General features: G+C 40.3%; 1 protein-coding gene across 1 annotated transcript; it reads right to left on the reverse strand.

Annotated features, from left to right (window-relative positions):
- Positions 1 to 1,761: 1,761 nt before the first annotated feature.
- Positions 1,762 to 6,266, reverse strand: LOC138973928 (uncharacterized). Its single transcript, XM_070346637.1, has 2 exons — positions 6,175 to 6,266; positions 1,762 to 3,825 (listed from the first exon to the last, which is right to left on the reverse strand). The coding sequence occupies exons 1-2, from the start codon at positions 6,245 to 6,247 to the stop codon at positions 2,990 to 2,992; spliced, it is 909 nt and encodes a 302-aa protein (XP_070202738.1). The 5' UTR covers positions 6,248 to 6,266; the 3' UTR covers positions 1,762 to 2,989.
- Positions 6,267 to 12,248: the final 5,982 nt, after the last annotated feature.

Below are 12,248 nucleotides of genomic sequence, written 5' to 3' on the forward strand. Positions count from 1 at the left end.
GTCGCATCCTCACCATACCACACACCAAAACCAAAACATGCGGACAACGCACGTTTACTTTCTGCGCACCCACACAATGGAATTATCTCCGCTTTCACATCCGCCACTCTCAGACACCCCAAGCATTCAAACGAGCACTTAAAACGCACCTCTTCAAGAAATACAACCCCTGATTTTGTTTTTCTCAGTCCATCAGCAGGCTACATGTAGTGTATTTGTTGTTTTAGTGATAATGTGATAATGTATATAAACATCTAGGGCTGTTTTTCAGTATTGTTGATAACATGTTCTGTTTGATTAAGGGTATTCAGCTGGTATTTCCTTGTTTTCACTACCTATTTTATTCATGTTTTTATTATTTAGTTAGTGGACGAATCTGTTGTAATGTATGTTTGATGGTGTATGCTTTTAATTAAGCGTTGCTGACTATGAATGTAGATGCAAATGCTTGTATAACTCTGTTTTAATTTTAAATGTGTCAAGCGCAAAGAGCATAATTGTAAAGTTATGATGTTGCGCTATATAAATGCTCATTTATTATTATTATTATTATTATTAAACAAAACAAACAATAACGCATTATGCTCAAAATCTTGATCATGAAGATAGTTCAAACAGAAAAACAAAATTAAATATAACTCTCATTTCGCAAAACATACTAATACCCATTATCTGATTGTTTACAAATTTTCACAGACACAAAAAGAGTTTGTTGGTGGTTTGTAAATACGGTGATCCATCGTGCAAGGAAACAATTCAATGAAAACATGACCATGGACACTCTTCGATTGTGCATTTTCAACTGTGGTAGTGTTTTGTTAAAGGCACAGTGCAGCTCACAGCCTTCGTTTTGCGTTTTTGTTGCAGCTGAGTGCATTTACAGTTCAAAACTCCTGCTATGGTAGTAAAAAAATAAAAATAAACTACCCAACGACGACATCTGTGAAGCTCGACAGTTTCTTGTTCATGCGAGTGCATAAATTAACCTAGTTATTACGTGGTGTTTGGTCGAAGTTCGATTCAACTGAGTGATTCCGGCCTCCATTTTGTTTTACACAAACTCATGATGACGTCTGACATAGTTTGCTAGTGACGTGTCTTTTCAGTTGTGCATGATGTGCATGTGGTGATCTACCTGATCTAAATTTAGATCCACAAATAGGCCAAGACCAGCCGGGTCCGAGTACGAAATTAATTCGTAAAAAAATCGCAGTTCTTGACTCTTTGGGTGCAAGTCAATGAAACGTGGTAGTTCTTCTAACGGATAGCTGCCTGAGGTATGACTAAAAGCCCCAGGGGCTCCGTGCACCTGGATTTGACAAGTTCAGTACCTTTAACTCGGGGAGGGGGGGGGGTATGTCCCGGTGCAATCAAATCTAATTTTCCACACAACAAAATCAACATTTTGACAGTAAATTCCTTCTCATGTAATTAATTATGTTCATCTCAACAGATATGCAGCAACCTTTATCCCTCGAACCTGCCAGATATCATCAGCCTAGCTGCTTCAAATTCCACTCGAAGGTGGGATTTTTGTAAAATTGGTTTTGTAAGCGTCACTTATGTCATTCTTCTAAATCGAATCAACAACAAAAAAACAGTGCCACACTGCACAGAATGCCGCAACACTATAGTTGTTTTTGGAATGTGTCCATATTAAAGGATGTTCTAATTAGGTGTACAAACTTGAACAGATGTGTGTGTGTGTGTGTGTGGGGGGGGTTGGGGGTAGGGGTGGCTGAGGGGTGAACACGATCGCGTACGTGGAAGAGAGGGTACGTAATCAAACGGGTTTTCTCTGTATAGTTCTCTTTAGAAACAAAAACAAAAACATTCAGGATATTTTGCAAAAAATTAACCACGTTCCACAATTTTTGTAGTAGTCGTCACGTAAGGACAAGTTTAAAATGGAGATGTTAGAATAAGGCGATAATGCACGACGGAAACAAATGTCAAGAAAAGAAACACGGCGAATTGCTCTCAATCTGGTCATGGGTTATAAGAACAATATTGTTTGCAAGAGAGTTGGATATATACAAAACAATTATGTTTTCTTCCTAGACGTAGCATGCTGTACGAGAATAGTTCACATGACTATAATACATAATATAAGGAAACAATTAAGTAGTGAACAAGTGTTATCTTCTATTACCTCTCAGTTGAAACAGACACCCGACTTAAGGTTACGGTTAAGGAACAATAAAGCTGGCAAGCGAGGTAGACGATGACTACCTACACATGTAACGTACGTAATATAATGTTATATACTATTTAAACACAATTTATCATATGAGGAAACAATCAATTTAGACACTTAGCATTACCTTCCAATAAAGCCCAACAGAAAAATGCCCGTCAAAAAGTATAATGCAAGTGAGCAATGCTATTTGACAAGAAAGGTTAACAATTATTCATTTTCCTTCATGTACAATAATAACAGAAGAACTTTTTATCTGTACACATGAAAACAAGTATTTGACAACTTTACATTATTTTGTGTAAATTGCAACAGACAAATGCGCCGTCTCAACTTCATGTCCTGAGAGCAAATTAGTTGACACACAAATTGATTTTTTTTTTCATCCTCCATGTACAAAAATGACAACGAACATTTTATTAAAACAAAACCCATTATGCAAGAAAACAAATATATTTTGTTTTGTTTTGTAGTAAAACACAATTAAATGTCATACAAAGAAGAAATGAACTTGACAATATAGAGTTACAATAGACCGGTATATAGCATAAGAACAATAAGTAAGCAAGAACAAATATCATTTAATTTTCCTTCACCCAAAGTTACACCTATACACATAACACTTTTTGTGACAAAATACAACAGCTTCTTTTTTTGAAGCTATGTTTAACAAAGATCTTGAAACATGATAAAATGTGTTAAGAAATAAATCAAAACTCCTAACCACCACTGCCCTTAATGGGTACCAGGATTGGGACTATCAGGAAAAGATGCGTTAGCCGACTGGCAAGATCAAAGATTTACATAGTCAACAGTTGATGACAACAACAGGTCCGAGTATCTGTAGTATTCACTGCCATGAGTATGTTGCAACGATGCGTATGGCTCTTCATATGGATGTGTTGCACCCAGCGCAGTCATCTCCAACTCTTCTAGTTCTTGTAGGTCTTCTTCACGACTGCTTGAAATGGGCACACCGGCATCCGGCAGTTGTCGCTTCTCTTCTGCAGGATCTGATAGAAGCTGCAGCAATTTCTGCTGTTGCTGATTAATAGCGGACATGAGCGCCCCAGCCTCAGAGGGTAAAGGTGTCACCCTATCCTGCAAACGCTGCGACAGAAGTTGCAGAAGTTGCTGCTGTCGGGCAATGGACAAAGAAGAAACAGCCGCATGGCTTTGCTGATGTTCTGGTCTCTCTTGCATACGCTCGGGCAGAAGTAACAGATATTCTGGGCTGTCGATATTAAGAGGCGTCTCATCATGCAAGTCTTGGGGAGATGCTGTCGTAGCAGAGAGTTGCTCCTGCCCACGGGGTGTCATTGGAGCTGGGTCAGACAAAGGGTCATGCTGTCCACCTGAGATGGACTGTACGGGTATGCCACGTAATTGTCTGTGTTGGAGATGCTCGGTCAAAGGGTGTTCTGCTTGTTCAATAGAGATGGCTGGTACAGGCACTCCTACCTCAAGTAATGGTCTGTTCTCTGGACGGTTTGGCACAAGTGGTTGTCTCTGAGAGATAGCCGGCAGAGTTACTCCTCTTTGTATTTGGAAATTGGGTAGTTGACTGAACTCTCCATATATATTTGAGATTCTTTGTGTAGCTGACTCAATCTTTCTGACGATTCTGTCTGAAATCAATGCACATAAACAGAAGGAAATAAAAATATGACCACCACGTTTGCTGTTAGTAAACATGCTATCTGTCAGAATCTACTCACGGTTTCACACTTAAAGAAAACCTGTCAATTTAAAAGCTTCCTTTGATTTGTTCGAGTCATATCAATGACAATGAAAGGCTTGGTAGGTGTGCACTGTGACAAACGGATTTGCACATAATTATATATTGGAGTTATGTGACGCAGGTGTACAACATTTCATGGGCCACGAACTTTGAGTAGACACCGCACGGTGAAATGTCGTTGACGCAATGCAGTATTGTCACGTGTGGGATGTGACCAATCAGAGAGGAGTATTGGCTGAGGTGGCGTTGTATAGACATTTCACGAGCAGAACTTTAGAGACTACCGACAGGAGAAGAAGTGTCTCCTGTTAGCAAAGTTTCTCACCGGGCGCTGGGAGGTCGGTTAGACTCGTGCCGCGGTATTGAATCGGTGGATTCAACTGCTGTGTTTACAGGTATTTATTGAATTGATATTTTGCTCGGAGATATTATTTTGCTCGGAAATATTGACTTGAGAAATGACCGGAAAAGCGTGCGTTGATGTCAGCCATTGTTGAAAAGGGAATGTTTACATGTTTTTCGGAAATGAAGTCGCTTATGAGTAAGCGGGTGTATATACTGTAACCGCATAAGTTAGTTGACGGTAGTGATAAAGAATGTCAGAAAAGTTTATTCAAGTATGGAGACTTATGGTAGTTTAAACTTGTGTATTTTAGCATCCCGGGCCGAGAGGGGTCGCGGAAGTTGGGGAACGAGACGGGAGGTTCTGCCCTTACGCCCGAGCCGTGAGCTGTGGGGAGCGCAGGAGGGGAGACAGCGTGAAGCGCTGTAAAACGGGAACCCCGTCCCCATTCCACCACACGAAGACAGTTTGTGTGGGTGGGGTGGAGCAGTGCGTGCCACTGAATATGTGAGTACGACTGGGAGAAATTAACCAGCGTGATAGCTGTACGGAGATACGTTTCCCAAGTGAACAACCACGAGACGTCGAGCGTCGTGGGTTTTGTCATCTGTGTGTAACAGAAGTGAATATTGACAGAAGTATTGCTTGAGACAATGACTTCGTGTATAGTGAGACAGACAGGGCTCTCACAGAACAAAGCTTGAAGTGTTCTACGTGTGTGCGCGTGAATTATAGACTGCATTAGAAAGTAACATGTTTGTATTTCTGTGCAGCTAGTTTTCTGTATGTTAACAGAAATAGCACCTCCTTGTTGAGTGAGAGTGATTTGTAGGATGAATGGGAAATAATATGTTTATGTTGTATTAAGTATTTCAATAGAGGTGCAGGGGCAAAGGGCTATACTGTGTTCTTGTCTTTGTGCCTGGTTGGAGTGTTGTGTGTGTGTGTGTGAAGAACAGTTACATAGTAAACAGAGAGTAGCACGCACAATTTCTGATAGGAGTAGATATACATACATACAGACATACACACGAAAATTCCAGCCGTAACATGCACACCTTTAAACAATAACTGTTTAGTAATAACGGTTGGGTTACAGCAAAGCAAAACATATGCATGACCACATGCAGTCGCGTTGTTGGTTGCTTTCCCTTGCAACAATTATAAAATGTCAACAGCTACCCAATTGTTTGTAGCGATATATGACTCAGATCAAATACAGAAGCAGGGCATGCTACAATTTCTTTTTAAACGTCGACAGAAATACACGTTTGGTTTTGTTTGGTTGGTCTCTTCTTTTGGTAGTGCAATAGCGTTAATTATGGATTGTTGTTATCATCATTTACATAAAAACTTATCTGTTAATCCAAACAATGATATAATTACTGTGATGTTCTTAACTACACTTTAACATGGAATGTATGTATGTATGTATGTATGTATGTATGTATGTATGTATGTATGTATGTATGTAGGTATGTATGTAGGTATGTATGCATGTGTGTTGGTGTGTCGGTGTGTCAAGTGTGCAAGTAAAAAGGGTATTGTAGTTGTACATATATTACTTTAGATATTTTTTTGTTATCATGGGTTTTATAAATTTTCTTCTCTTATTCTTTTATAATTATTAATTAATGACCTATATGTGCTGATGACCAATTTAATTTCCTTTGTTGGATCAATAAAATGTTATGAGTTATGAGTTATGAGTTAAATAGGAGCACCATCTTTGCCATTTTACTCACCCTGAACTAACGGGGATGTTTGCTTTTGGGTTGCAATTAAAGCACAACCAACACGTGTTACTTTCTTGGCTTAAAGATTGATTACAAAGCTGTGAACAATCCTGGTACAATCTTTTCTGCCAAGTTCAGCAAATCAAAACAAACTTACTTCTGCAGATGATAACAAGGAACAGAGCAATTGTGATGAATGCAAATGAACCGCCCACTACTCCGCTGATCATTCTCCAGGATCCACGTCTTTTCTTGCCTAAAAAATACAAGAAAGAAGGGCACCTAATTTAGAGAAAATGTTTGGTGCAAGTGCATGCAGTCTCAACATATGTGACCCTCCACCACGAAATGAGTCGCATGTCACCTGGCGCGGTTCTGCGCTAGGCTTAATATAAGTCCGGGGAGTGTCTGGTAACAGTGCGTGGGTCACCTTAGTCACAGGCTTATAACTCAAACAGTTTTTGCTCTTTTCTAAAACGGTTTTCACCACTGGATAGAGCATAAAAAACTCTTTATGAAAATGTAAAAATATGAAAATCATGCAAAAGTGATATGCGACTCAATCCGTGGTGGAGGGTCACATATTTTGACTTTGAGGCAAATTCGTTACAGTTTGAAATTAGTAGCGCGATGCTGTACCTAATTAGCTAAAAATATCAAAGCAAGAAGACATGAAACATATGTGACCCTCCACCACGGAACGAGTCGCATGTCACCTTTGCATGATTTTCATATTTTTACATTTTCCGAAAGAGTGTTTTATGCTCTATCCAGTGGTGAAAACCGTTTTAGAAAAGAGCGAAAGCCTGTGACTAAGGTGACCCTCACACTGTTACCAGACACTCCCCGGACTTATATTAAGCCTAGCGCAGAACCGCGCGAGGTGACATGCGACTCATTTCGTGGTGGAGGGTCACATATATGCTAGGTAGTACGTATCAAATTTGAAGCTTAGCACTTCTGCCTTTTGAGCTCATTTTCCATCATTGCTTTTATATTGGAGTATGTACTGTCATCATCATCACCATCATCACTATCATCATCATCATCATTACCATTATCATCATCATCATCATCATCATCATCATCATTATATACCTTCAAAGTGGAACATAGCAGTGGCGTTCAGGTTAAACAGTCTCGGACTTATCCTCCAAGAGGCGTTACAGAAGCATTCCATGTTGTTCTCTGTGTTTTCAGGAACATTCCGCAAAGTGACAGAACTTGACACGGACGTCGCATTGATGTCGTCGTCTCCATCAGGAAGGTCGGGGTTGATGCAGTAGAAGTGAACAGAGTCAACTTGAGGGCTGCTGCCTGTTGCAGTGCAAGTCACAGTGTCTCCAGTTGTCAGAAAGTCGCGTCCTGCAGCGTAAGCCTGGATCACCAGATCGCATTGGGAATTCTCAGAAGGAGAGGACGTTGAAATATCTGAGGGAACATATTCAGTATAATTCTTATCTTAAAAACGTTACAACTAAGTAATACAATGCATGCACATAGATTTGTGTGGACGTGTATTATCATATATTTTAAATCCCCCTCCCCCCTCCCCGTTATGTTGGGGGACAGGGAAAAGCAAACAAACAAACACGAACAAAAAGCAGATATCGGAGGGTACAAGTTGCATACGGCATTGACTGTTATAAAAAGTGGATACCGCAACACATATATCTTGTAAAGGGAAAGACATCGCGTTGCTGGAGTAAAAAAAAACAATTGCACGGTATTGTCCATCTGCGGGTTGCCTGAAATATGGTTTTTGAAAATATCTCAAATTCTACACAGATTTGATTATGTGGATAAAAACAAAGTTCGTCAAAAGAATACCTAATCTAATTAGAATTTGCTTAAGTCCTAACATCCTTCTTGTTAATTATTAACGAAGTCTACTTGAAATAAGCAAAATGTGTTCCCTTTTCAGAGCCTCCGAATAAGTTTAAAATAAATGCAGGTCAATTTGGTGTCATCTGTTCTGCACTGCCTGCCGCTAGGTATTTTGAACAATTGAGCCGTCTATACAGGGTTAAAGGCACAGTCCTTCAAAAATAGTTATTCCCACTATGTTAGATCTGCCAAGGCTTTTACATAGGATATTTGTTTGTGTGTGTGTTTGCTTAACGCCCAGCCGACCAAGAAGGGCCATATCAGGGCGGTGCTGCTTTGACATATAACGTGCGCCGCACACAAGACAGAAGTCGCAGCACAGGCTTCATGTCTCACCCAGTCAAATTATTCTGACACCGGACCAACCAGTCCTAGCACTAACCCCATAATGCCAGACGCCAGGCGGAGCAGCCACTAGATTGCCAATTTTAAAGTCTTAAGTATGACCCGGCCGGGGTTCGAACCCACGACCTCCCGATCACGGGGCGGACGCCCTTACCACTAGGCCAACCGTGCCGGTACACATAGGATATACCATCTATCAATTTGGACACATATCAATAATCAGCATCCTCACTGCATCCTGCACCTGGACTTTTTTAGGAATACATTTTGAAGAATTACACGTGTGGCTTTATGGACATTGATTCATAGCGAATCTAACACTGCACAGAAAACATCCAGCTTGGTGATTCGTGGTTTTTGTCACAGTAGAGGGATGGCCCGCGTCATCCCATGTAACAGGCTGGTCACATGTGAGGTATAGTGAGCCCAGTCGTTTACGCAGAAAGGGCTGTGCATTTTAAAAGGGGGCCTCCATGCATGGATGACAAATACACAGCACAGTTAAGAACGAATTTAGATAATGAGTAATATTTAACGCCCTCACGGTAAAACCATTAGGGGCAGCGAATTTAGATGCTGAGCCCAATCTTTTACACGGGAATGCTTGTGCATTTCAGAAGACGCCTCCATACATGGATGACACATAACACATACATAAAAGGCACTGGTTTGACCTGCATATTCACAACACTGGTTCAGGGGCCCTGCAAAGGGAACACATGTTAGTGTTTTAACAGGACATCACGAAGACCTAATTAGCACCAGTTAGAAGATGAAAAAACTAAATCAAATTAAATTATGTATACTTTGGGGGAACGTATCAAAATGTGTAAAGCTTGCAAGATATCTCTGACAAACGATGTGTCAGACAAACCGCAAACAGGCAATAACAAAGTGTCAATGAATGGGGCAGTATGCTGCAATGTCCAATGATGTACACCCACCTTCAATGATTACCAAAGAAGTGACAGATTGTTGATAGTAGTCTGGCTTTCTCTTCCATGTAGCATTGCAGAAACATGTCATCGGCAGCTGGCTCTCACGGTGAGCAGAAGTCACTATGATGAAACTGGTCACGGATGTTTCGCTCACATTGTCAATTTTGTCGGGAAGATCAGGGTTTTTGCAGTAGAAGTAAACAGAGTCAACCAGAGGTTTTCCGCCTGTTACTGTGCACGTCAGCTTGTCACCAATCCGCAGTTTCCCTATGTCGTTGTTTTCTGATTGGATTTTAGGCTTCTGTGGTGGAGGATCTGCAATAAGATATGCAATTTTACTTTTATTGAAACAACTTTTTTTTAAATATGGCATCTGTTCAGACGATAACTACCGCGTACCGATGCATTGCTCCAAGATACCAACCCAAAATAAGTAAATAAAAAGAAAACACACCAGTAACCCGGTTAGGTTATTTGTTTATCAATATTTCGGAAGATAAACTGCCTTCGTCAGGTTTTTGTCATTCACAAAACGATACTGTTATTGTAATGACACCAAACACAAGAGATGATTGCTAAAACGTTAAGGAAGACGACAACTTCACATACGTGTGTCCTACGTTGAATGGTGGCATCTACTCGAGAGAAGAAAAACACTCAGAAGAAAAATGAGTAATACTACAAAATTAATTAAAAAAAAAGCAGCAGTATCGAGAGGATGTGCATTCTATGGAAAGGCAAACATTTTACCCTTTGTCACGAAGTGTAAAACAACTCTTCTCATCTACATCTAACTGCATGGATACAATACAATAAAAAAAAAGTCAGATATTACAAGCACAGCGCACAAAACATACGAATAAAGACAGAAAGAAAGAAAGATGCACAACTTTGACATCACAGTGCACTCACAGCTAAAGTTTAGCTGCAGTGTTTTGGAAGTAGCAATCTTCGTAGTTTTTGCTGAGCAGGTCACAGTTTTCAGATCGTCAGCTACATGGTCTGGCGTAAAGGTACAGGTGTTCTCAGGGAACTGGTTTTCACAGGTAATACCACTCCAGGTGTACTTAGGTGGAGGATACACGTCAGTGGCGTTGCAGGTCAAAGTGGAAGTCTGCGAACCGTTGTTGATGAAATGTGAAGGACCAACACTTAACTGTACATTACTGGGGTTGTCTGTAAAAACAATAAATATACGTTATTCAATACATATGTATCTCGGTGCACTTTCAATATTGAATAACATCAAAAACACAGAAAGTATGATTGCATTCTACAACGTATAACATCTTCTTCTAAAAGTCATGTCGTGACAGGGAAGCACTTTACGCTTACTGTCATAATATATCCTGGTGTCAACCAGGCCCGAGAACTGCCGCACCTGCGGTGTTGGTCAGGTAAACAGAACCTGAGCACCCTCAATGTCGCATTCGTTAAGTGAATGACACTCGGCTGTGTGATCCCAGCCTTCCCATAGGAACCATAGCACTTCCACTCTGGGTAGGAGCCGACCGTAGCCCGAAAAACCCACATGACCCTGATGGGATTCGAATCCACGACCTCCCGGCCCGCAGCCCGATGCGCTAACCACTGCGCTACGGGGGCCAGTTTGTTCCTTGACTTAACTTCGAAGTGATTTGGTACTACTTTGGCTAATTGGAGTATGTAAATTGACTTGGCTCCCTTATTTGCAAATAATGAATTCTGCGTCGGAATCACTGTGTTGACCACTAAGTGTTGGATTTTTTCATCATAGGTCCTTATCATTTTACTCGATGAGTGACCATGAGCTATAGGAAGAGTATTAGCAACGGCAGCTGGTGCGACGAAAGTTAAGTAGATTGTCTGGTTTGTTTCTTTGCTAAGCTTCATTGTATGTGTGACTATACCATCAACAAAACTATACTTACGTTCAAAGCGGTACGTAGAGGAAGAAGTAACTTTATATGATTCTGACTTGATCTTCAATATATCATCACAGGCGCATCTTGTCGGCTTGTTGGTGACATTTGGGCTAGAATGGACGTATAGAGAACTAGATACGGAGATCGCAGAGACGATGTCATCCTCATCATGGAGATCGGGATTGAAACAGTAGAAGTCGACGGACTCCACTGGAGGGTTGCCGGCTGTCACTGTGCAAGTCAGACTGTCTCCTGGCCGTAGGTAGTCACGTCCTTCACTTTGTTTCTCGATGACCAGCTCAGCGTTGGGAGGATCTGGTGTATTAATACAGAGTGTTAATCATGCAAACATGAAATCTAAAAACATCGATATAATGAGTTGTTGGTTTTGATCGTAATTTGTTCACATATTAAAATCATACTAAAGTAATTCGTTTGACCTTGTTTACTTTTCTTTTCAATACGGCATTTTGCAACCATAATGATTCTATTCAGATGACTTTAGTGGCACACTTTACAGGAACAAAACTGTACCGTCACTTCATTGGGGTGTGCACGTTAAAGATCCCACGATTGACAAAAGGGTCTTTCCTGGCAAAATTGTATAGGCATAGATTAAAAAAAATGTCCACCAAATACCCGTGTGACTTGGAATAATAAGCCGTGACAAGTAAATATTCGCCGTAATGGCTTGAGATTTACTGGCCGATGTGAATGCGTGATATATTGTGTAAAAAAATTCCATCTCACGCGCCATAATTTATAATGTACAGCGCTTAGAGAACGTCAAGCGCTATATAAATCTCCCATATAAATAAATAAATAAATAAATACAGAAATAATTGTATTCTGGGGTTTGATTGTGTTTGCTGTGCAGGTGACATCAATAGGTCATCTGTTTGTAACACCTACTTAAAAACATCGCTAAAACCTGCCTTCCATAATGCTCAGTTTTTCTATGGATTAAGTCTGTGTGTTTGTTTGCTTTTCATTATGAATATTACATTTGGAATAAATCTAGCTCGAGTGGTACATAGTAATAAAGTGATACGTAATGAAGTACTGATAAGCAATGATTTTTGAATCTGCCAAAAAAATAAAAATACTTACGTTCAATTCTTAGCACAGATGTAGTGGAACGTTTATAGTATTCCTGC

The sequence above is a fragment of the Littorina saxatilis genome, linkage group LG8 (assembly GCF_037325665.1).
Source record: "Littorina saxatilis isolate snail1 linkage group LG8, US_GU_Lsax_2.0, whole genome shotgun sequence".
Classification (NCBI taxonomy): domain Eukaryota; kingdom Metazoa; phylum Mollusca; class Gastropoda; order Littorinimorpha; family Littorinidae; genus Littorina; species Littorina saxatilis.